The sequence below is a fragment of the Bos grunniens genome, chromosome 8 (assembly GCF_055505025.1).
Source record: "Bos grunniens cultivar Pamir isolate PY7600 chromosome 8, Bosgru_T2T1.0, whole genome shotgun sequence".
NCBI classification, from domain to species: Eukaryota; Metazoa; Chordata; class Mammalia; order Artiodactyla; family Bovidae; genus Bos; species Bos grunniens.
This window is the reverse complement of record NC_141172.1, coordinates 8,814,196-8,840,488: the sequence shown is the minus strand read 5'-3', so window position 1 is coordinate 8,840,488 and position 26,293 is coordinate 8,814,196. Positions and strand designations below refer to the sequence as shown.

Below are 26,293 nucleotides of genomic sequence, written 5' to 3'. Positions count from 1 at the left end.
CTGGACAGAGTTTCAGGCTTTCTTCTACACAAGCATTTACATACTTGTGTTTCTACAAAAAACAGGATCATGGCTTGGTAAACAGGGAATTTTCACTTATCCTGTGTCGGCTTTACTGTATCATTAAATGTTATTCTACAAAAACTCTTTTGGGAGACACAGCTATGTTTTCTTAGGCTGCTGCATCACTGCTAATTTAACAAATCCCTTTAACAAAGCCATTATGCCTAATGGCTGTACCCTTGGGTTGTGTTACTGAAACTTCTCTGCCCACAGTGAGCATCTTAGCAGCACCTTAGCATACACATCAAGGGTCACTTTCCAGGTCAGGATCCTATTAAGATAGTGTGAAGTCAGAGCAGGGGTCTCCCCGGGTGGCTAGTGGTAAAAAAATCCATCTGCCAATGCAGGAGACACGGGTTTGATCCCTGATCTGGAAAGATTTCCTGGAGAAGGAAATGGCAACCCACTCCAGTATTCTTGCCTGGAGAATCCCCATGGACAGAGGAGCCTGGCAGGCTACAGCCCATGAGTCACAGAGTCAGACATGACTTAGCAACTGAACAACAACTAAGTTAGAACAAGAGGGTGTCTGTGAGATACTCACAGAATCCCACACTGAGCTGGCTTCAAAGCTGCAGACAGCCACAGAAATGAGCCATGGTAACTTTCCTTGTTTTACACTTAAGGAAACTAACCCTGGGAGCTTAAGAGACTTATTCGTGGCGATAAAGCTTGTTGGTGTCAGATAAATGGGATCTGGTGTCGACTCCAAACCCAGATTTTCTCACTGCCTCCCAATTGCCTGTACACTGCCCCCTTGTGAGTTCAGGGCTGATAGAAATGCAGGACAATAGGCCTGCATGGACCCTTGGAAGACCACTCCAGGCCTCTGCAGTCACCCCATGATGGGCAGGAGCTGCTCCAAAAACCGATATATTATTTCTGCCTGCTCAGAGGTGTCAGCGCACCCTCCACGGATCATACTCCAGAAACCAGAGCCCTGTCCTCTGCATTTTATGGCGGAAGGGCTAGAAAGGTGACAAGACGAGATGCTTGCTGATGCTCCTTTGGTCAAAATCCTACTGCCTGAGAGGTGGGTTCTAACCACCTGGCGGTATATAAGCCCCAGGACAGGGGTGGTTGAGGGGGAAGCCCTTGACCTTCAGGAGCCCATACCATTCCAGAAAAGAGGAAGTCAATCTTCTAGGGCCTCCGAGAATCAAAACAGTCAACACAGTTGCTCTTGGGAAATCCCACCCATGCTCCACAGCCTGTCTGCTAATAATACAGTTGCAAATATGGAGGAGAAGGGTTTGGCACATTTTTATAAATGTTTTACTCAGAGCTTCACAGGCTAGAATCAGGGAGTATGGTATCTCTATCATGAATTCCCTAGAAAGCAAAGAAGAGGTAAGAAAAAGGTCAAAATCAGACCACCCTACCAGAATTCCTCTCTAGGTATCTAGTGACTTTATATTTAGTAACACTCTATTGGAAAGCTTTACTATGCATGTCATCAAAAGGAAGAAAAACATAAGGAGTAAATTCTTCACCACTATCAAAAAAAAAGCGTCCACTCAGTCATCTTCATGCATCAAGCCAGAAACAAGAACCTCTAACTCTCACTTTAAGCACTGCCAGGTGGCACTAGTGGTACCAATGCAAGAGTCACAGGTTGGATCCCTGGATTGGGAAGATCCCCTGGAGAAGCGAATGGCAACCCACTCCAGTATACTCGCCTGAAGAATCCTATGGACAAAGGAGCCTAGCAGGTTACAGTCCATAGGTTGCAGAGTCGGACATGACGGAGTGACTGAGCACACATGTGCACGCATGCACACACACACACACGTGTGCACAGGCGCACATGTGCACGCACGCGTGCACGCGCCCACACACAGACACACACACACACACACAGAAAGAGTTAGTCACTCAGTTGCATCCAAATCTGTGTGATCCCACAGACAATACTCTATCAGGCTCCTCTGTCCATGGGATTTCCTAGGCAAGAATACTGCATTCCCTTTTCCAGGGGATCTTCCTGGCCCAGGGATGGAACCCAAGTCTCCTGCATTGGTAGGCAGGTTTTTTGTCACTGAGCCACCAGGGATACCCATAACCCGCTGTTTAATGTCGCTGAGCTATAAGCAAAGCCACAGTGCCACTTAGAGACGTCAGATGGCAGCAACCATCCAGAGAAAGAAATAACCCTGCTCTTGACCAAAAAAAAAAAAACCACACACACAAAACACAGTGGCCGCCCCCACTTTCCACAGCAGGAAGTGTGAGGTTTCTACCACTGAACATGAAGAAAGGGTAGTATTTCCAAAATTCCTGGGCTTCCAGTCTTCAGAAGGAGCCTGAAATATTTGGCTCACAGTCTCTGATGACGTTTTTTTTTTTCCTAAGTCTTTATTTTTTTTTAACATAAAGAACACTTTTTATTTGGTTTGTGAAGCTGCACCTTCCAAAGCCTGCTGGATTTGCACAGCTGGTGAACATGCCCACTTCCGGCTTCTTTCCACATGCATTCTTTGGCCTTTCTCCTTTGACTGGCCTGAATTCCACCCTGAAATACATTTTATGATTTGCTTTATTTATAGTGCACTCAAATCTTAATTTTTAAAAGCAGAAGAGAAAGAAGGAAGGGAAACTGCCTTTATTAAATGCCCAATAGCACGAGCTTTCACAAACTGTATCTAATTTAATCCTCAGAACAACTTAAGACAAACATATGGTCTTTTATTTCTGATGAGGAAACTGAGCCACTGCCAGCTTAGGTTGCCAAGGCAACACAACCATGAAAGGCAGTCCCAAGGGACTGAACTCTTGCCTCGTTGGTGTCAAAGGGCATGATACTGCCATCAGTCCAGTAGGTATGAGATGTCTCAAAAGAAAACACTCAAGTTGCTTCTGACCTACATGGTATTTTTTCCCCTAAGTCAGTGAACCTCGATAGGAAAAAAATAAAGCAAAACCAAATAAAACCCAGCTCCCAATCCTGCAAGTTTCTGCATCCATCTCCTGTGCTTTTTCCTTTCCTTGAAAATCCCTTTTCCACTTGCACCTTAGCTTCCTACCTACAAAATAAAGGTCAGTGCTTTCCTCTGATCTTGTTTAACAGTCCAGGTCATTGTTAATCATTTAGTGGTTTGGGAAGAACTTTATACACATATTGCCCTCGTGAGGGTGCAGAGAGATACGGAATCAATCCCAAAAGTTAAGGAAAATTTTAGCCAAATTTACACTGGGGACTGACAGCATGGAAGTGAAAAAATATGACTCTAGATTAAATGTAGGCTGGGTGGGATGGCCAAGTGTGTTGACCAGCACTGAATCAGGAACACGGCTTGGGAGATAACACCATCCCTCAATTCCTGAATTCCTTCAGGAATTCAGAAATGAACTCAAGCACCTACAGAGGTGTGCCAGGCTTCCCAGGAGGCGCTAGTGGTAAAGAATCCGTCTGCCAATACAGGAGAGTAAGAGAAGCATGTCTGATCCCTAAGGTAGGGAAGATCCCCTGAAGGAGGGCGTGGCAACCCATTCCGGAGAAATATTGCCTGCAGAATCCCATGGACAGAGGAGCCTGGCGGGCTACAGTCCAAGGGTCAGATATGGCTGAACTGACTTAGCATGCACACATGTACAAAGGTCTGCCATGCAGACAGGCAGAGGTGCCAGGTTAATATGGAATTTGCCAGGGGCTTTCCAGGACTGCTTGTCACTTTATACCTTAGATCGAGGGTCCCAACTCTCTCCCAGTATGTTTCTATCAATATAACCACTGCCCCCTTCAAATCTTCCTTCCCTGATCTCTACTTTCTATTCACTTCCCTATTACTTTCTTTCTTCAGAGCTATAGATGTTCCATATAAGCCAGTCAGTTCCTAACTTGCCACAGAGTTCTGGTACCATAAAGAGAAATCAAGAAACATCTATTTCAGGGTAACAATGACAGTGTTTCAACAAGTAGGCAAATCCAACTTTACAATGCTACATTCTCGAGTTAGGGAAGTCCTTGACTAAAACATAAACTCATGCTAAAAAAGACTTCCTGGCTGATGTAGAGTTTTAAGAGAACCTGCTTGTCTTTGCTTCTCATGCCCTCTGCTGTCCCCCTGCCCCCAGGGTGCGGTTGGCTACCGGAGATGTATTTTGGTCCATGTCCAAAAGGGGTGAGCCCTTTTCCAAGCTCAGCAAACATCTTCTGATGTGCTAACAGCTCTTAATGAGGACATCTGCCATCAGTTTAATAACTGGAACAGACAGAAGAAGAAAACAAACCCTCTCTGTGGTTCTAAGCTGCAAATTGCCATTTGACATGTGACTGTTGCCAGACAACCCCTCGTCTCAGCACATCCACGTGTGTGTGTGCATGCCCTCATGCACAGTGATTGCTCTCTTTAGCCTCCCATGGCAACAAGCTATGACATCACTGAGTAGCACTTGCAGGACACAGGTCATAGAGTCAAACTGATTCATTACACAACCAAAGGGGGTTTTTTTGGGGGGGGGGAGGGGTTGTTTTGTTTTCCTGTTTGTTTTTGTCATTAAAGAGGGTGAGGCTTGGAGTAAGACTTCCACATGCCAAAGCGTGGAAGACTGCTGCTTCTCTAATGAATAATTTGGGGACCAAGGTGAGGGGCGTCACTCCTCTGCTGAGATTCCCCACTAAACCTCAGCTTTCTGTTTTATGATCTCCCCTGAGTAACCACTGCACAGAGCAACGATTTGAGTTTTTAGATCTTTGGCTAATATTTTGCATATTGTTCTTAATCTTTTATCAGTGTTGCTATTATGTTCTTTTAAATCTGTAATGTTTTCACTTAATGTCTTCCTTCCATGTGACATTCTAAGCTCACGTAAAGGTCAAAAATGCTGCAGCACACCACATCTTTTATTGCCTAATGGAATTCAGTGGAGAATAGGACAATTCATTGGTCCCAAACAATTCATTTTTCAGCAATCCTTGACCAGGGATGATCTCTGTTGAGAGATGCTGCATGCGTCCACAGCATACTGATGATTATATGCAAATATGTCTGTGGTCCTCACCATCTGAACCTTGCTTGGCAGAAAGAAGCAAGTTGTCATACTTTGTCCTCACTGCCCAAATCCTACCTGGTTCTCAAGCTTTATTTTCTTCTGGGTGCCTTCTCCAGGAAAAGTAAAAAAACAACAACAACAACAACAAAAAACACCTCACTTCATTGAGCATATATTGATTATTTCTTCCCAGAGGACCTTTTTCTCAGCCTGGTTTTGGACAGAAAAATCTCCAAGAGTAGCCAAGGGCCTGTGCTAAAACATCTAGGTCTCTCAAGTTACACATCAGGCCCTATGACACCATTTTTTAAATGTGTAGTGTGCATTTTAGTTTTTTCATGGTATGAGCTTAAGATCATAGCATTGAGCATATTAGTAATTGATTCAATGCCAAGATTTCTAAATCAGCTGTTCAGAGGATGACCATTTGGATTCTCAAGTCATCTTAGTCGTGTCTTCATCTGAAGGTTTTTAAAAACCGGATTATACTGTCTCAATGTATAACAGTTTAGACTGCTAGTAAAATTAAAATTAGGCGATCAGGACTGGCAGAGATCTTAAAGGCTGCCCATCTCCCCTTCAGGGCTGGATCTTCTCCACAGGATCTCCTGTAACTGAGGGCCCAGCCTTCCCATCATTGAGTAATAGAAGTAACAGCAAAATGGAAGGGGAAAATTAGGGCCCCAAATAGCGGTGCTATTTTCATATCCCAGCATACAGGCTGCAGAAACAGGTCACCTTATCTGGTTACACTGAATTTTCTCCAGCAAACAATAAATGACTCCGATCCACAAATACTTTTGTTGGTGTGAATGCACAAGAGCCATTCTAGTCAAGTAAAAGAGACCATTCGGTTTGCGCTGCCCACAGGGAAGGAAAGGGTTTTCACAGTTCAGCCCAGGAACAACTGTACTTCCTCTTCCTTCACACCTACCTCCTCATCTGCTTACAAAACCAGCAGTGTCCTTTATTCACGGCTGTCATGCATGCACTACTCTGTATGAAACACAGGGCTCAGGGACCTGAAGCTCCAAGGGACTCCATCTCCCCAAGACAGCAAGCCCCTGCTTATCCCATTAAATGCATGATTTTGAACAGATGTTGCTATTCCCATAGGTAAGGAAAGCCCCAGATTAAAAAATAATATGTTGCGCACTTCCCTGGTGCTCCAGGGGTTAAGAATCCACCTGCCAACGCAGGAGATGTGGGTTCGATCCCTGGTCTGGGAAGATTCCACACACCATGGAGCAACTAAGCCCATGAGTCACAACTGCTAAAGCCCACGTGGTCGACAGCCTGTGCGCCACGATGAGAAGCCACCTCAATGAGAAGCCCTTATGTAGCAACAAAGACACAGTGCAGCCAAAAATAAATAAGTAAACATTTTAAAAATAAAATACAGTTAAAAAAAAATAATGTAAGAAATAAGACCTACTACTCACCCTAAAATGATAGGCAGATGTCAAAAGTAAGGGTAGCATTTTAGCGTTTAGACTTGGTTCTAAGAACGTACAGTAAGTCCCCTATATACAAACAAGTTCTGAAAGAGTGTTAGTAAGTCCAACATGTTCGTAAGTCTAACAAAGTTAGCCTAGGTATCCAGCTAACACAATCAGTTATATAGTACTGTACTGTGATAGGTTTATGATATTTTTCACACAAATAGTACATAAAAAACAAACACACATAAAAAAAGAAAATTGTTTGTAATCTGACAGTACCTCGAAAAGTCACTAGTATAGTACAACGGCTGGCACTTAACAGTACCAGGTACATCACTGCTGTTCTTGCACCTGCTTTCGGATGTGTGCGTGCTAAACCGCTGCAGTCGTGTCAGACTCTGTGCAACCCCATAGACTGTAGCCTGCTAGGCTCCTCTGTCCACGGGATTCTCCAGGCAAGAATACTGCAGTGGGCTGCCATGCCCTCCTCCAGGGCATCTTCCTGACCCAGGGATCAAACCCAAGTCTCTTAACGTCTCTTGCATTGGCAGGCTGGTTCTTTACCAGTAGCATCGCCTGCGAAGCCCTGCTTTTGGACATCCTGGGGTTCAAATAAAGACACTGCACTCTGTAAAGTACACAAAACTACCACCACTTGTAGAGGACACATGCACGTGACAGGGCATGCCAGACACGTGAACCGATTTATGAGGCGAAACATGAGAATACACACTTGCATCTTTGAAAGTTCGCATCTCGAAGGCTCGTGTGTAGGGGACTTAGGCAGGGTGTTCTTGAAAACAGGTAGAGCATGCTGTTTAAGGAAGCAGGGATAAGTAAAAGCACGCCTACAAACATGCCAGGCGAGGTGGAGGGCTGGGCCAGCGCTGTTTTCCTACCTGCACGGGGCACGCATGCACGTGTGTACATGTGGGTGCCTGTACTGTGGTTAAACCTGATTCGGCCGTACCAAAACTATGTGAGAGTTCCCGCAGGAGGCAGGGAGATGCCTGACTGCTGACTCGGCATTCTACCCAGAGCCAGCACGCAGGAGGCGGGGAGAACCGGCCTCAGAGCACTGACAGTTCCCTCCAGCGGTTTGCAGAGAAAGCTTCCCTCCTGCACATTAACCCAAACCACCCATGAATGCCTGAATAGCACTCGGGATTCCACGTACTTTGAAACACACATCTGGGGGCTTCCTGTTTTCCCGGACCTCCCAGCAACTCAAGGAAACACGGAGGGACAATTTAATCCCAATTTTATAGCTGAGAAAACTGAGGCTCCTTCAGAAGGCCACTGCTTTGCTGGCCTAGTCAGCTGGGCTGTCTGCAGCTTTTCCTAGTTCATCCCTGGACTCGTTCTCTCATCCCTGGACTCGTTCTCTCTTCCCTGCAAGTGGAGACCCTGCAGCAGGACAGGGGCTCAGATGGAAGGGCTTTGGAGTTCCCTGGGGCCTTTGTGTTGCCTCGTCTGATCCTCACAGTGCTGTGAGGAAGGAAGTGTGAGCTTCACCGGGAAGAAGGGATCTATCAGAGGTGCTTGTGCGTATGCATGCTCAGTCGCTCAGCTGTGTATGAGTCTTTGCGACGCCATGGACCGTAGCCCGCCAGGCTCCTCTGTCCATGGGCTTCTCTAGGCAAGAATACTGGAGTGGGTTGCCATACCCTTCTCCAGGGGATCTTCCTGACCCAGGGGTTGAACCAGTGTCTCCTGCATTTCCTGCACTGGTAGGCAAGTTCTTTACCCTGAGTCACCAGGGAAGTCTATCAGAGGCACTTACAGTTATGAAAAGGGAAAACTGGCAACATAAGAACCACCTTCCCAAATCTAAAGCACAGAGGAAAGAATTTAAAATGCCTCACAGGGACTTTCCTGGTGGTCCAGCGGCTCAGACTCCAAGCTCCCAAATGCAAGGGGCCCTGGTTGGATCACTGGTCATCAGAGAACTAGATCCCACCTGCCGCAACTAAGACCCAGCACGGCCGAATAAATAAATATTTTTTAAAAATAAATAACAATTCAAAAACAAAATGCCTAACAACATGGGGCCCCTTAGGTAAGTCCCTGAGTGGTGCACACCCCAGAAAGGGAAGCTGTGTGACTGTGATGCCTGAAATGCCGATCCCGAGACACAGGGGCCCCTTGTGTTCCTGCCTCTCTGAAGGCAAAGATATGCAGGCTCTATTTCTTCTCTGAAGTGGTTAAAGCAGAAAAACCAGGTGGAACTCAGCAGTCATTTGAATGAATAATCACCTACCCTGGCAATCCTAAATAAACAGACTGGGGGTGGTGGGGGGAGGTGGTGCTAGGGGGGTTGTAGGGAAGGTGAGAGTCATCTGGTGACTTTCCTGGCCAAAATCAATAGGTAATAAGAAGGCAGGAGCCCTCTCCCAGGGTGGACAATCAGAGCACACAGGGTTGCAGGTACCCAAGAAAGGAGCCACCTGGTCTGGGGGCTGGGCCAGGAGAGGGGAGCCAAATTTATGGATGAGAAAGCACCACACGCAAATAAGAATGAGCCAAGCAGAAATAGCACCCCACTCCAGTACTCTTGCCTGGAAAATCCCATGGACGGAGGAGCCTGGAAGGCTGTGGTCCATGGGATTGCTGAGGGTCAGACATGACTGAGCGACTTCACTTTCACTTTTCACTTTCATGCATTGGAGGAAATGGCAACCCACTCCTGTGTTCTTGCCTGGAGAATCCCAGGGACGGGGGAGCCTGGTGGCCTGCCGTCTATGGGGTCGCACAGAGTCGGACACGACTGAAGTGACTTAGCAGCAGCAAGCAGAAAAGAGCAACAGGGAAGGGAAGGGCCCCAATACCCCTCCGGAATCCAAGTCCCACCCGGGAGCCACCAGAGCCAAACGTAAGCCAGGACAAAATAAAGTGCAGTCTTGGAAATTACAGGTAATGAGACAAGGAACACGTGCTGTTAGAATGACAGAACATTCTAGTGGCCGATGACACTTAGGAGCTTGCAATAAGAGCTGGATAACGAACAGAACTAGTTTTAAGACCAGAATGGCTGACTGGCCAAGGGAACAGACGTGTCTGGTCAGAAGGACCATATCCCGCTTCCACGGATCAACTGTTTTTGGGGGGAGGGATCGCACCCTGGCCCCCTGTATCGGGAGCTCGGAGTCTTAACCACTGGATCATCAAGGAGGTCCTTCCACGGATCAATTTTTCATCTAAATTTTGCCTCCACTCTGACTCCCCGCTTCCCAGTACAAGTTTCCTGTTTCAGGATGGGGGCAGTTCCCCCACACTGTCACTCTGGCACCTTCTCCTGGGAGACAACCCTTCGCTCCTGGGACTGGAGCATTTTCCCCAAGAGCCGCATGAATGCTTCCCATCCCCCAGGAGCTCTGTGGCCGAGGGAAAAAAAAAAGGCTGGATACACCTGAGTAACTGAAACCGGCTGCTCAAAATGGAACCAGAGAAGCTGAGTCTGGGCACACTGCCAAGGGCACCGCTTCAGGAAAAGTGCTCCAGGCAAGCCCGTGACCCTGGCCGGTGTGACGTCTGGCAACAAGCCACCACCTCAGAGCCTCAGTTTCCTGCCTCACCGTGAAAACTGAGGCCACTTCCCAGTATCCGGAAGGGTCTCCACAGATGTGTCCCCTCCTCTGCTGCCTGATCCCAAACTGGCACTGGGCAGCTAACAGACATGGCCGCCACTCGGACAGCTTAGTAGCCACAGTCCAGCCGGCACCTGGGAACTGAGGTTGTGAAAGGGTGTTCAACCAGAATCAGTGATGCAGCTACTAACTCTAAAGGGAATCAAGAAGCTGGCCATGGGGACTTCCCTTGTGGTCCAGTGGTTAAGACTCCTCGCTTCCACAGCAGAGGGCATGGGTTCAATCCCTGGTCACGGAACTAAGATCTCACATGCTGCAAGACACAGCCAATATTAATATATAATAATATAATATTATATATTTTATATATTTGTATTATATATATTATTTATAAATAACATATAATATATAATTATATATTATAATATTATATAATATTATTTATTATAAAATAATAAAATACTTAAATAATAAAATACTTAAAAAAAAAAGTTGACCATGAGTGAGTTACTAATTAACTGAAATCACAACGGAACTGATTTCGGCAAGCAGGGGAACTGAGAAATTCAACATATTCCACCTAGAGGCCAGCTGGCCATGGGGAACCAACGCCAGGGCTCCCAGCTTTGAGCTCAACACCCAGCTGGCCGGCTCTGCCCTGAGCCCAAGGCAGGGCCCATGTGACTGGCCCCTCACCTGGCTCTCAGCACACAGTTCCAAGTCTGCTCTCCTCCCCCGCCCCTGGCCAAAATCTCCATCTTGGTGGCCTGCCCGGGGTGGTTCAAGGCCCGCTGCCAAGCCTCTCCGAGGCGGAGCGTGACCAGCGTGACCAGCCTCTGTGAGCAACCCTCCCAAATCCTTGGTCCCAGATCCCAGCTGCCTGGATCTGGACATGCGTTCACCCGTGCAGACCCACCCAGCACACAGGGCAGTGCCAGCTCACCGGAAACCCAGGGAAAGGGGCACCACAGGACCCCAGCACCTGCGAGCTAAAATAATCTGCTGGTGCTAAACATATGTGCCAGGTTCCTGCCCATAAACTCAACGGAATAACAAAGGAGCCTCAGCTTCAGACTCTTCTTTCAGAGAACTTTAGGCCTCACTGAGCTCCACTTGCATCTCACACCCAGCTCTTGTTTATTAAAGCACTTCATATGCTCATGAGTGACAGTCAGCGATCTGTGCAATTAGATGAATGGATCAGAATCTGCTTCTTTCAGGAAAAGGCAAAAAAAAAAAAAAATTCAGCAATCTGAAACCAAAGCCCAGTTTTAAAAAGATGGTTTTTAGGATGAAGCTCATAAACATAGATGACTATGCATGTTAATATTTTCAGTGCTTGACACAGTTAAGTCGAAATAAAATGTTATGGGTCGAACAAAAAAAAAATCTGCTGAGTGACTGGAGGGTGAGGGAGACAAACACGTTTCCTCCACAAAACAGAAAGTCAACCTAAGTGAATACAGTATAGAAGATGGTTTAAATAAATACATTGTGAAAACGGGCACAGTGAGGGAGGGGGCTTGCCCCAGGCCCAACCCACCAAGGAAGTGGCTTTCTCTGGGGTGGCCATTTATGGAATTCTCAGCTTCCCAGGTAGCTCAGTGGTAATGAATCCACCCGCCAATGTGGGAGATGCTCAGTGGTAAAGAATCCACCCGCCAATTTGATCCCAGGGTCGGGAAGATACCCTAGAGAAGGAAATGGTAACCCATTCCAGTATTCTTGCCTGGGAAATCACATGGACAGAGCCGCCTGTCTGTTGGGCTACCGTCCATGGCGCCCCCAAGAGTCGGACATGACTGAGCACACGCACACACATGTCCCAATAACTGTGGGCCTGAGGATGAGTTCAAAGGCTGCAGAGAGATGGAGAAACAGGCTAAATGAGGGGGCATGCCTGTCTGAGCTCAGGATATCCAGGCATCCACTCTTGGATGTTTTTCCTGAAATGGACAGAGGATGAGAGCACATTCGCTAGTGACTGAGCCAAAGTAACAAAGTTAATGTGGACCAAACGGAAGGACCAACGGGCCCACACACATGCACTCTGAGAAAAGAGAAGAATGACCCTGGCATGCGGTGGGTCACCACAGTGGCTGCCCAGCACTGGTAAGCCACTGCTGGCCCCTGGGACCACATGGAATCCCACCCCAGGTCAGGCAGGGAGGCTGAACTTGGGCCACGCAGACAGCTAGACTCTTTTGAGAGGAAAGGCCCCTGGGTGTTCACAAGCCCCCAGATCGCGTCTATCTGCTTCATTAGAACTGTCAGAGTCAAGGGCAAGAGAAACCCAGCATTCTGTCCATCCTGCAGCCTTTCAAAGACTATAGTTGTTCAGGAATGTTCCGAGAGCTATCATTACTCAAAGACAGAAGGGCTGGCCACTGGCTATGTATTTCACAGACTGTGTCTCACTTCATCCCTCACAATAGCCCCACGAGAGAAGCAGTATCACCTCCTCCACTTGACAGATGAGGAAACTGAGACGTGGGAAGGTTGAGCAACATTCCCAAGGCCACAGAGCTAGGAAGTGACAGAACCGTGTATAACTGAGTCACTCTGCTGGACAACAGAAATAACACAACGCTGGAAATTAACTATACTCCAATACAACTTTTTTAAAAAGAAAGTGTTCCCTGGTGGCACAGTGGATAAGAATCCACCTGCCAATGCAGGGGGGCAGGTTTGATCCCTGGTCAGGGAACAAAGATCCCACATGACACAATTAAGACCCAGGACAACCAAATAAATTTTTAAAAAAAGAGAGAGAGAGAGTCACCAAGATCCCCTTCCTAGAGATTCTGATCACCCAGGTCTGAGAGAAAAGCCCAGGAAGGAATGGGAAAAGAAACCTCCAGGGCTAAGTTCAATAAACGTTAGCCTTAAAAAAGGCATCAAGCTCTGGGTGGTGATGAGACAAGACTACAGGGAAAACTTCGCTCAAGGAGGGAAAAGCTGACAGTAAGGCTGAACACTGACAAGGGCAGTGTAATACATTTAAGTGGGGAGGGGAAACAGAAATCATGGAAGAGCTCTGACATAGGGACCTCTGTCTGTGTAGACTGGATTGTCATCCTACCGTTATCACAAAGTAAAACAAACAAACAAATCGTTTTGTCCAGCATCGATGCAAAAGTACTAAACCAAAAGGAAACACGCTACCCACCGCCACCTATAAACTTAAGAGAATCATCCACACACTGGGGACACAGGTGGCTGCCCATGGAGAAAGAACTTGTGAAACCCCAGGACAGTCAGCTCAATGGGCTGTCACGGGGACGGCACACTCAAAGGACCAGAAAGATTTAGGCCAGTGAGCCCTGGGAGAGTCTAGCAAATGAGAGAGATAAAATAGGGTGCCAACCTTGACCGAAGCGGGTCAACACCCCCAAAGGCGGCAATATAAATTGCCTTACTGGGTTTGGATAACTGTGCGAGTGCAATCAGTGGGGGGGCCCTGGATTCAGAACCAGAACTGTTTTCTAACCTCTGCGTAAGAAATCTGAAGGCGAACGCACGTAGGATGATTAAGGTTGCAACGGGACCTTGCCCTCACCAGCTGGGTGACCAGTAGCATCAGCATGCTCCGTTCAAAAAGGACAGAGCCAAGCCCTTCCTTGCCACACACCCTCCTAAAGGCATGGGTTTGGCCTGACGATGACTTTTCCTGTCTTCCAGGAGTTCTCAGAGATCTAGAGATGATGGGAAGAAGGGTAAACACAGAGAGATACACTCCGTCCTTCTCCAAGCACAATGGAACTGCCAACAGGAGTAACACAGACGGTGTTCTAGGTTTTTTGTTTTTTTTTTTTAAAGAACACAAAAATGCTTCCAGAGGCCTGACCCTTGGCTTGCGTGTTGAAGCCACACTTTGTATTCTAAAGATGGACAGAGAACCATCACAGATGGGTTGAAGGTCTCCAGCTAGGGAGTGAACTAGATTTAGAATTCAGCATCTAGGGGCCACCACGGCTGCTCATCCATCCAGTGATTCTTCTCCAACACACAGGTCAAAGTCCTCGGGGAACTAGACCCAACTGACTATGGGGTTCAACGGACTCTCCCCAACACCCAGCTTCCCAGCCAAACTGCATACTCGCACACCCTGGGGCCTGTCCCATTCTCAGAAAACAACTGCTTTGTGTCTGAGCCCACCTGAAGAACTTCTGGCCTACATCAAGCCCAAGCTCAGAACTGACCCTGTAATGGGTCTTTATTTTTTTTTTAATTAAAGTATCAGGACTTCCCTGGTGGTCCAGTGGCTGAGACTCCGCATTCCCCAATGCAGGGGGCCTGGTTCCATCACTGGTCAGGGAACTAGATCCCATGCGCCTCAACTAAAGATTCCACATGCCACAACTGAGACCCAGCGCAGCCAGATAAATAAATACAACAACAACAAAAAAAATTAAAGTACCCTGTTACCCAGCAAATCCCCTTTCTCAGTATCTATCCTTGGTCACATGCGTGACAAGCAGGCATGTCTGGCCATGTCTACTGTGACAGCATTTGTATCAGTAGGGGATTTGGAAATAACTTCAATGGCCATCAATTAGGCTAAATTAAACAACTGTGTGTGTGCTAAGTCGCTTCAGTCATGTCCAACTCTTTGCAACCCCATAGACTGTAGCCCACCAGGCTCCTCTGTCCATGGGATTCTCCAGGCAAGAATACTGGAGTGGGTTGCCATTCCCTTCTCCAGAGGATCTTCTCCACCCAGGGATCAAACCCACATCTCTTATGTCTTCCCCATTGGCAGGCAGGTTCTTTACCACTAGCGCCACCTGGGAAACCCACAAACAACGGTTTAGCCTTCTAAGGAAGGTTATGCAGGAGGTAAAATCAGTAAGACCTATCCACAGTGACAGAGAGTTATCACCAAGATGTAAGGGGGGTGTGGGGAGCACAATACTACTTGCAGCGCACTTTTTTTTTTAGTTCTACAGGTATAATTGCAAGTATGTTAAGCATCTGAGAACACCAACAAACTCGTAACAGTGGTTAACCTCTGGGGAAGGACTGGGATTACAAGTGGTTGTTAAGGAAGATTTGGTTTTGCTCTGGAAGGTTTGCATTTTTTTTTTTCCTACAGAGAATGTGTTCATGTACTTCTTGTGTAATGAAAATTGCATTTCACCATGTGATTTTTTAAAAAGAAACCGACCTTGTTCCGTACATCTCAGTCCTATGTTTGGGGGCAATTTCTAACTGAATCTGCCATACAACTCCCTAGGAGGCTGAAAGCAGAGTGGTGCAAAGCAGTGGGCTTTGCAACACAGATCTTTAAGTATTAGGATCCCAGCTCTGTGACTCTGTGGATGGTTCAATTTATACGCCAGTTCAGGGAAGAGACAAGAAAAAAACGAGAAAGGCATGTCAGAGGGCTTCTGGGTAATATAAAGGGATGTCCTAGGAAAGATTTCAGTTGTTCGAGTTGAGCATTCCAGCTGTTCAACATCACACACACTCACACACACACACACAGACTCGCCCATAATGGCAGCTCTCACCCAACCACACGTAATCCACACCAGGGCCCCTAGCCAACCAGCTGTGCTTCAGACCCTTCCATCTGGGAATCAGGATTTTTAACATCAATTCCGATCCCATGGGTTCATGAGAAGGAAGAAGCTGACCACCACATCAGACAAGTTCCAAAATCTCATTTACTCCTGAGGGCCACCTAATCACACAAAACACCGATCTTTTAAACACACACACACACTCTCCACCTCTTCAAAACGCCATGTGAAAAGCCCATAGAAACACAAAAGTCTATTATTAAGGACCCAGGGTCACCAAAACTAGCCTAGGCTCTTAGAAATCAGAGTTGTGGTCCTTCTGGTTGCGGTGAGGATTCACTCAAAAAGGTCACAGGAACACTTCGGAGGTGACAGAAAGGTTCTGTCTCGGGATGCATTTGTCAAAACTGATCAAACGGCACCGTTCAGATCTGAGCATTCCACTGTATGCAAATTACACCTCAATTTAAAAAGAAAACTACCCCAGCACCGGTTCTCCCTGGCTGCAGCAGAACTTCGAGCTGTCCTATGAGATATCTGAAATCTCTGTTGTGCTATGTAAAGTGCACAAGTACCATGGTGACAGTCGCCATAAAAATAGATAACAAGATTAAAATGGATAGAGGACACAGGAATTTAAGAGCGGCACACCAGGAGCAATTCGTGTTCGGCTGAAGAAGAAAAATAGAAAGAGGACAGGGAGGTTTTCATTCCTCCCCCACCACCACCAACTCCCCCGCCCCCTTGCACTTTGAAAAACAGCCACCCCGTGTGGTTGTTTTTACTAAGAGAGTTTTATGGCTTCCTAATACTCAAAGGACAAAAACGGCTGAGAGCTGTTATTTCTTATCGTGTTTTTGCCTTAAAAAAAAAAAAAAAATCTGATAGCCTAAGTTTTTCCCATACTTACTGTTATGTGGCCCAGGGAACTGATTCCGAGCAACTCAACAAGCACAGTCGATGTGCCATATACTGTGTGAGATCCAAATGATGCTGAGATAAAGGCGGCCTGAGCCCTTCATCATCAAAGGCACAAAGATTTCCCACTTTAGTTCTCAATTACAGAGTTCTGTCTGTACTTTTTACATACACCTAAAACTGACGCCCCCTAGGTAAGCACCCCGAAATTGCTCCACATGAAGAAAGCACTTTCGGGCTTCCCTGGCAGCTCAAAGGTAAAGCATTTGCCTGCCAATGCAGGGGATACAGGTTCAATCCCCGGTCCCGGAGGATTCCACATGCCTGGGAGCAACTAAGCCCATGCACCACAACTACAGAGCCTGTGCTCTAGGGCCTGGGAGCCGCAACTGCTGAAGCCCCTGAACCACAGAGCCCATGCTCTGCAACAAAAGAAGCCGCTGCGATGAGAAGCCCGCGGACCTCGACTGGAGAGCACCCCTTCTCGTCTCAACAAGGGAAAAGCCTGCACAGCCACAAAGACCTAGTCCAGCCAAAAAATTAAAAAAAAAAAAAAAAAAAAAAAAACACTTTCTTGCCTAATACTGATTCTTTCAAATGCCAAAAGGCCGGCATGAATGGCCTGGTGACATAAATCTTGCATTCTTCTCCAAAAGATGAGATAAACCTCTATTCTCCTTGCGGAATTTCTGAGAAACATTTGCTATGTGAGTTAGCCCTGACAGTGCTCCCAACAAAAGAAGGAATCCAAAAATATCAGCAAGAAAATCTAAAATGTTGAACCAGAGTGGATTCTAAATAAACCACATATTTGAGTAAAATTTAGGCAAAATCAAACTTCCACACGGAAGCAACAAACAATAAAAATGTGAAAACAAAAACATTTTTATTCAAATCACACATTTACTAACATAAAATAACATTAACATATGCATTTCTGGAAAATCCCACCCAAAAGTGTCTTTATCTGTTCCTTGTCGTCACTGTCACTAGATCCACAGAGCAGCCACAGTTCAGACTCCTCCCTGGTGTCAGGATGGCATTTAATGTGCTGAGGGTCTCCCAGGTGACTCAGATGGTAAAGAATCAGTCTGCAATGCAGGTAACCTGGGTTCGAGGTTTGACCTCGGGGTCCAGAAGATCCCCAGGAGAAGGAAATGGCAACCCACTCCAGTATTCTTCCTTGGAGAATTCCCATGGACAGAAGAGCCTGGCAGACTATAGTCCACGGGGTCACAAAGAGTCGGATACGACTGAGTGACTGAGCTCAGTAACAACAATAACCTGGTAATAGAAACCTGCCTGGAAAACATGAGGAAGGAGGTAGTCAAGGACACTTTCAGGTCCTCCACAGCCAAGCAGAGGACCCCAGGAGTCAATTAAAGGTCCCCAGCTTGATTCATTCATTATACTGAATACAACTGCCCAATAAACACGTTAGTCTTCCAAATGTCAGCCTGCTTTGTTTATCATTATTTGCCATCTCCACTCCACCTCTGATTTCTTGCTTTTCCTAAAGAAAAAATTCAATTTTCGGCAGTCCTGGCCACAAACTGACTCCTGAGCCACCACTGAATAGTTCTCTTCCTCCTTTCTAAAATGACACCAGCAGATTTCTTGAAAATGTTGGGACCCACTTATTAACATTTTCTAAAAAGCTTACAACAATGATGTTGACCCTAGTACTGTACAATTAGAGGTATATCCCATATTTCACATTATCTTTCAGCTGTGACAGGTCACACAATAACCTAAGAATTGGAAAGGACTTTGGAAGCCAGCCTAATTCTTGTTCTCTTCGACAGCACCCTTAATCCACAGCATTCAGCCCACGCTGGATACCTTCAATGATGGGGAGCTCACTATTCCATGGGAAGACATTTCCACTGTTGGTCAGACCTGCCAGCTAGAAAATTCCTTTTCCAGGACTCCTCTGGTGGTCCAGTGGCTAAGACTTCACACTCCCAGTGCAAGGGTTTCATCCCTGGTCAGGGAACTAGATCCCACATGCTGCACCTAAGAGTTCAAATGTCGGAACTAAAGACCCCTCATGGCAACAAAGATCAAAGATTCTGTGTGCCACAACTGAGATCTGGCACAGCTAAATAAAAAAATCAAATTAAAAAAAAATTCCTTTTCTGACAGAACGGAAATCTGGTCTCCCAGTCTTTACGGTTTAAAGGAACCTTAAAGCTCATCACCTTCCATGTAATCATTCAACAGGTAAGGAATCATGTAAAGCAATCATTCTACAGAGGAAGAATCTGAAGCTAGAGAGGATAAAGTAATTGTTCCATCCATTGGTCATATTCTAACACCAGGAGCAGAGATGAAAAAGTCAATAACTGTGAAAATATCTGAAAGCACTACTGGGTGCCCACGCCCCTGAGCATACTCCTGTCATTCCTAATCCCACAGCATCCCAGGCCCCTTCCTGTGGGTGACGTCTTCTCTGTTCATGTTTTTTTTAAATCATAGCCCCACAGTGGTCCAAATGGCACAAGACCAGCAGAGGCCATCAACACCAGATCCTGGGATTGGACTGATAAATTTCTGATCCAGTTATTAATGGGATTTGAATTCTAAAATAGGGCTTGCCCAGTGGCTCAGATGGTAAAGAATCTTGCCTGCCAAGGCAGCAGAGCAGGGTTCGATTCCTGGGTTGGGAAGATCCCCTGGAGAAGGGAATGGCTACCCACTCCAGTATTCTTGCCTGGAGAATTCCATGGATAGAGGAGCCTTGCAGGCTACAGTCCATGGGGTCTCAAAGAGTCAGATGTGACTGAGCAACTAACACTAACTTCTAAAAAAACCTCATGTCACTCAGGGCTCCCATTCAACTTGTGAACAACAGAACAATCTCAAACTTTTTCCCACATGATCTGTCCCCTCCTTGGCACCTGGAGGACCACTGGGGCTACACTGTGCTTGTCTGTTTGACTACTGGTCTCCCGCTTTCAATCAGATCATCAAATTCAGGTCAGAGACTGAGTCTTCTTTTGTGTCTCCAGTCAGTGCTTGACACATAGCAGGTAAATAACTCAAGATTAGTCACTGAATGAATCATCTACCTTTACCCCATCCTGTCCCTGAATGATACAATGTTTTTTAAAAATAGTGTTCAGGAGAGTGAAGAGACAAACCACAGGCTGGGAGAAAATATTTGCAAAAGACACACTGATAAAGGACTATTATCCATAGCATACAAAGAACTCTTAAAACTCAACAGTAAGAAAGCAAACATTTTAAAAAGTGAGCCAAAAACTTTAACAGATACCTCACCAAAGAAGACATACAGATAACCAAAAAAGCACATGAAAAGATGTGATCACAAGTCATTAGGGAAATACAAATTAAAATGATACCACTACCCACCGATGAGAATGGCCAAAATCCAGATAACTGACCACGCCAAATGCTGGTGAGGATACAGAGCAACAGGAACTCTCATTTATTGCTGGTGGGAATGCAAAGTGGTGCAGCCACTTTGGAAAACATTTTGGTGGTTTCTTCCAAAACTGAACACTCTCCTACCATACGATACAGCAGTTGCATTCCTTGGTATTTATCCAAAGGAGCTGAAAAATTACATCCACATAAAAACCTGCACACAGATGTTTACAGCGGCTTCATTCATAATGACTGCCCATACTTGGAAGCAACCAAGGTGAACGGATAAATACACTGTGCTACATCCAGATAATGGGATCCTATTCAGTGCTATTTATGCATTGGAGAAGGAAATGGCAACCCACTCCAGTGTTCTCGCCTGGAGAATCCCAGGGACGGGGAAGCCTGGTGGGCTGCCGTCTATGGGGTCGCACAGAGTCGGAAACAACTGAAGCGACTTAGCAGTAGCATTCAGTGCTAAAAAGAAATGCTGAAAAGAATTATACTACCAAGCCAGGAAAGGACATGGAGGAAGATTAGATGCATATTATCGAGTGACATAAGCCAATCTGAAAAGACAGCACACTGTACAATTCCGATCATATAACATTCTAGAAAAAGCAAAACTGTGGAGCCAGTAAAAATAAAAGGGGCTACCTGGGGTTAGGGAGAGGGATGGATGAATAGGCAGAGCACAGAGGATTTTAGGGCAGTGAAAATACTCTATGTGATACTGTAACAGTGGATACATTTGTCCGAAATCGGAATATCCTAATATAAACTATGGATTTTGGGTGATTAGTAATTGTCAGCATAGGTTCATCAGTTACAACAAATGTACCATCTGATAGGGGATGCCGATGGCTGGAGAGGCTGTGCATGCGAGGGGCAGGGAGAATGTGGGAAATTTCTTTATCTTCCTCTCCATTTCGCTGTGAATATAAAACTGCTCAAGAAAATGAAGTATATTTTTAAAAAATATATGGTAGTGTTTTTCCCACTGTGACATACATACATGCTATAAAAAATATAAATAGCAAACTTAAAACGTTAAAAAAAAGTCACTCAACTTGTCTATCTAGAAGTAACCAATATTAGTATTTTGATATTAGAATTATTGGAATATTTCCTTCCAGTCATTTTCTACGCACTTTTTTAATTTTAAGATTTGAAATCATAGGGGCTTCCTGGGTGGCTCAGTGGCAAAGAATCCACCTGCCAATGCAGGAAACACAGGTTCGATCCCTGATCCGGGAGGATCCCACATGCCTTGCAGCAACTAAACCCGTGTGCCACAACTATTAAGCCCACGTGCTGCACCTGCTGAAGCCTGCGTGCCCTAGAGCCCATGCTACACAAGAAGCCACCACAATGAGAAGCCCGCACGCCACAGCGAGAGGAGCCCCCGCTCGTCGCAATGAGAGAAAAGCCCACGGGCAGCAACAAAGACCCAGCACACCCAGAATAAATACAACTATTTTCAAAAACTTAAAAAGATTTGAAATCATACTGTAGATACTCCTTAACTTTTCGCAGAAACATCTGCCCATGTTATTTTAAAATATTCCTAACCATGATATCAATGGCATAATATTCCACTATGAAGACACACCCATCAGAATCACTTATGGATTACTTCCTGTCCAGTTACACTACTGGACATTTACGTTGTTTCCAATTTTTCATTACAGTTTAAGAAAGAAAAAAAAACAACTCTAAATAATCTCTGTGTACAAAGCATCCTGTACACCTGCAATGTGGTCTCCAGGAGGGGGATTATCTTACCAGAATGTATAAGTATTACAATTCAAATTTTAAAAACTAAATCAGGCTTTACATTTATCCCTCTCGGAATTTCTTTTCTAAATTTGAGCCCTCATTCTGTATATCTCTGAATCTTGGTCTATCTACTAAATAAGCAATTCCTCCCACCTCTACACTGTCAACAATGTTGACAAACACACCTTCTGTATCTTCACCCACAAGGATGGAAAAAAAATGTTGAACAGCTCAACGCCAAGAATAGAACCCTATGGCACTCATTTCTGGACCCCTTTCCAGGCTGACTCAGAGCCACTAATTAACAGTTTTTGCATACAACTGTCAAATTAAATTAATACCACCACCCAGCCCACATTCCACCACTTATTTAATATGGACCATCCTACCTAAAGAAACTGATAAATACTTGCATGGCTTCTCTGATGTAGTAACCAAACTGTTATATAAAACAGGAAATGGGGGACTTCCCTGGTGGCCCAGTGGTTAAGAATCCACCTTCCGACGCAGGGAATTTGGGTTCCAACCTTGCTCGGGGAGCTAAGATCCCACGTGCCGTAACTACAGAAGCCCTCGCACTGCAACTGCTGAGCCCACGGCCGTTCTGGAGCCCACACAATGCAATGAAAGACTCCGTGTTGCAACTGAGATCTAACGTGGCCAGTAAATAAATAAAATGAAGATATAAAGTGAAAGAGGGGCACTGGACACTTATTTTTAAAAAAGCAGGAAATGGGTTTTAATTTGATATGGTTCCGCTGACTTCTGGTTATCCTTGCATCCTATGGTGACATATTTTTAAGCAATTTGGTAAAAAGTATGTCAGTTTTGACTTTTTTTTTTTAACAAAGACTGCATTTTAGGGGCTTCCCTGGTGGCTCAGTGGTAAAGAATCCACCTGCTAATGCAGGAGACACGGGTTCAATCCCTGGGTCTGGAAGATCCCACATGGGGCGGAGCAGCTAAGCCCGTGCACCACAGCTACTGAACCTGTGCTCTAGAGCCTGGGAGCCTCGACTGCTGAGACCACACGCGGCAACTAGCGAAGCCCACTCTTCCTACAGCTCTCGCTCCCCAACAAGAGAAGCCACCACAGTGAGAAGCCTGAGCACCACAACTAGAGACGGCCCCCGCTCACTGAAACTAGAGAAAAGCCCACACAGCAACAAAGACTCAATGCAGTCCTCAATAAATAAATAAATTTTTTAAAAAAACTGTATTTTAAAATAGTCAAGCCGCACATCTGTAAAAAGCAGAGTGGTTCTTGTTCAGTCCCTGTCACCTGCAGCTTCCCCCAGGGAAGGACTATCAATCACGGGTGGTTATGGACCCACTAGTTTTCTAGGAATCATTTGCATTCATACCTGGTCTTGAACCAATTATTACAGGGTCATTACGCATCCTGGGTTATCAGTCTCTGGATCCCGGAAGCCCACCTCCGAGACCATCCTAGGAAGGATTTAAGAGAAGAAATGACACCGTCTCCTCACCACTCCTTTATTATTCACTCACAGAACCAAAGCTCCTGAGAACCTAATGTCAAATGGCACTTGGCAATTGTGACTCACATCTCACCAAATTATTACCTCAACATGGTTCCCAGAAAGGACGTGCCAGGAGTCACCATCTAACCAGGCCAGCCAGAAGTGGAAAGGCGGAGGACTGAGAGATCCTGGGGGTCACTAGAAACCGGCCTCACCAGAGAATATAGTCCAAGGCCATCTCTGATTAGTACCATTCCAATCATCAGGAAAATATTTCAAAGTGCCAGCCGGCAGCAACTCAGAAAAGACTACTGACAAGCCTCAAACAAGTCATCTGCACACAAAGCTCTCAAATTCAGTGTCACACTCCTACCTGAACCCTCCGACAGCGATCCTAAATTCCCTCCTTGGCCTCTGCGTCTCTTGGAAACTCAGATCACAAACCCAAAGGCCTGCAGAGCTGAGCAGGGAACTGACATCAACTGGATTAAAGCAGCGGAGAGCAGGGAAACCCAAATGTCTGTCGGCCCACCCCGCCAGGGTGGTGCTGTCTCCCATCTCCAGGGGCCAGCCACCACTCAGTTGCACAGGCCGGCCTGATCTGACTTTTTACGAGAGTTCCAACTTCAGAGGTTTTTCTGGACTGCTCCTGATTTTTGAAAACCTTTGTGTGGCAGAAAACCTCCCAGGGACAATCCCAGTCTGCAAACTGAACACATTCTTCAGGCCTCCTGTTTACAACCCCTCCACTACCCTTTGATCCTAACCAACCTTTCCAGTCTGACTGCTCCCTCCTCTCTCACAAGGACCTCTTCTGCACACTGTATACACCCCTAACCCCTGGCCATGGGCCCCCACCTGCGCAGCATCATAGTGATAAACCCCCCACCTGTGAGGCACCATGAGACACCACAAAGGAATCACCCCAGACTTCCTTCCCTATTTCAGAAGTTTTTTCCAAGTCACACAAGCATAGCTCCTTCCCTTGTACCCTGTGGCTACTTATTTTTCATCTTGGCATTTCATCACCTTGCCTTGCTCCTTAATCACAGGCGGACCTTATCTCTCATGGAGCTTGTAAACGTTCAGTCCCTTCCTCATGCTTCCTTCCACCTTCAGCACTAATCAGGGGCGCTCTGCACAGAAGCAGTTTACTCAATACTTCTTCGATGTGAAAATGCTCTTTAACTGTTTTCCTAACTGTGGGTTATGATCCATTACAGACTCGTTAAGTTGACTTGGTGGAAGACAATAAACATTTGTAAATGAAAAACAATAGAATAGAAAATAAAAATATCAGGATTGAGATTGACATGTACACACTGTGCTGTGCTGTGCTGAGTCGTGTCCAACTCTCTGTGACCCCGTGGACTGTAGCCCACCAGGCTCCACTGTCCATGGGATTTCCCAGGCAAGAATACTGGAGTGGGTTGCCATTTCCTCCTCCAGGGAATCTTCCCAAGCCAGGGATCAAACTCGTGTTTCCTGTGTCTCCTACGTTGCATGCGTATTCTTTAGCCACTGAGCCATTAGGAACTAACAAGGAGCTACCATATAGCACAGGGACCTCTATGCAACACTGTAATGATGTATATGGGAAAAGGATCTAAAAAAGAGTGGATGTATGTATATGAATATCTGATTCACTCTGCTGTACACCTGAAACTAACACAACATTGTAAATCAACTATATTCCAATAAAAATTCATTAAATAAAAATATCAGAGGTGACTGCACCAAGCAAGAGAGGTAGTACTCACGAACTTAAATTAGGTTTTTACATACATGATTGGGTGTACTGGTTCATGATGTAAATTTTTTTTCTTAATGTAGGTCATGGTTGAAACAGCGTAGAAAACACTGTTCTGTAATCAGTAGATTAGTTCCACCAGTGCTCCATGCAACCTTTTTTTTTTTGATAGTCATATATTCCCTAAAAAGAAAAAAATCCAATGGCCACCTCTCCCCATATGAGCCAGTCTGCCCAGCTAATTCATTGATCCTGCATCTCAGAAGAAGAGGGAGACTAAGTAGCTGCAATTACATTGTCACTCATTCTGCAATTCTGTGCAATCATATCCTTCAAATTCACCAGCCCTGGGATGTTGCAAGTTGAAGCTTGGGGAATTTGTTCAGTAAATCACCCTTGCTCAGCCTTGCAACAGGAAAGCAGAGTTCAGAGCTCAGGAGAAGCACCCTCTGCAGACAGACAGGCGGGTGGCTGGCTTCCTGGGACCTGGCTAGGGCTCCGGTTAGCAGGAGGAACCTGTCCCTGGAAAAGGCACTATCCGAAATTAGGGTCCAAAATTTCCTCCTTCCTCTTTTAGATCATCTGGCTGTCCCCTCGTCTTGTTGCTCCCCCCATGCACACCTGCAGTGGGACACCAGGACTAGACTGAAGGTCTCTGTGGAGAGCAAAACTCAACATGTTTCAAAGTCCAGCAATTTATGTGCTTAGTGAATTCCATTCTAGTTCCCGCCATTCTCCACTCCCTCTCTCCCAGTTAGAAGAAAAAGTGTCCCATATTCCTTGGAGCCTCAACTGCTTTGCTAACTTCAGGTTCAGGACCAGGTGATGTCATCTGAATAGCAAGACAGAACAAAGCCTTCCAACTCAGACCCTAGATCCCCTCACCAACATCCTCTACTGCACCCCCCATGACCACAAAGACACTCATCAGAGTGCCTTCCGTCCCCCAGCTCCAGCAGCCCTTCCCACCCTATACACCCTGGTTTCCCACCAATCTCAGGGCTGCAGTTGCTAGCAGGACACCTATGTTTCAACTTCTTAGCAAACAAAAGAAACTTCTCCGCAGCCCGAGTATCAATTACTTCTCTCCAAAACACACATTTCCGATTTCTCCAGTTACCAAGCACAGCAGTTCCAAGGCCCTGGCGTGTAATCAATTTCCACAAAGAATTAATTTGCATTCATCTCCTCCTTCACCCTGCCCCTGTCAACAGATTATTTAAACCATAATGCTTCTAAAACTCATCCACTTTTGCATTTCCAGTTATCCCAGTCCAAATCCTGGGCATTCCACAACTGTAACATCCTACTGATTTGTCTCCTAATATAACTTTTCAAAGGGCTTCCCTGGTGGCTCAGCAGC

At 45.9% G+C, this 26,293-nt stretch overlaps 1 protein-coding gene across 9 annotated transcripts in view; it reads right to left on the bottom strand.

Annotated features, from left to right (window-relative positions):
- Positions 1–26,293, bottom strand: part of ZNF395 (zinc finger protein 395) — a 67,419-nt gene that overhangs the window by 19,227 nt on the left and 21,899 nt on the right. Inside the window, exon 2 of one of the 9 annotated variants that reach the window (XM_086414829.1) lies at positions 23,061–23,145. The exons of 7 other annotated variants lie outside the window; for them this stretch is intronic. Coding sequence is in view for 1 of the 2 variants with exons in the window: in XM_086414823.1 (XP_086270949.1) it covers positions 2,471–2,586 (116 nt within the window). In the remaining variant the exon portion in view is untranslated. Of the gene's footprint in view, positions 1–2,470; positions 22,968–23,060; positions 23,146–26,293 lie in introns of those variants that run through there. One more of the 9 variants, XM_086414823.1, reaches the window with a different exon arrangement.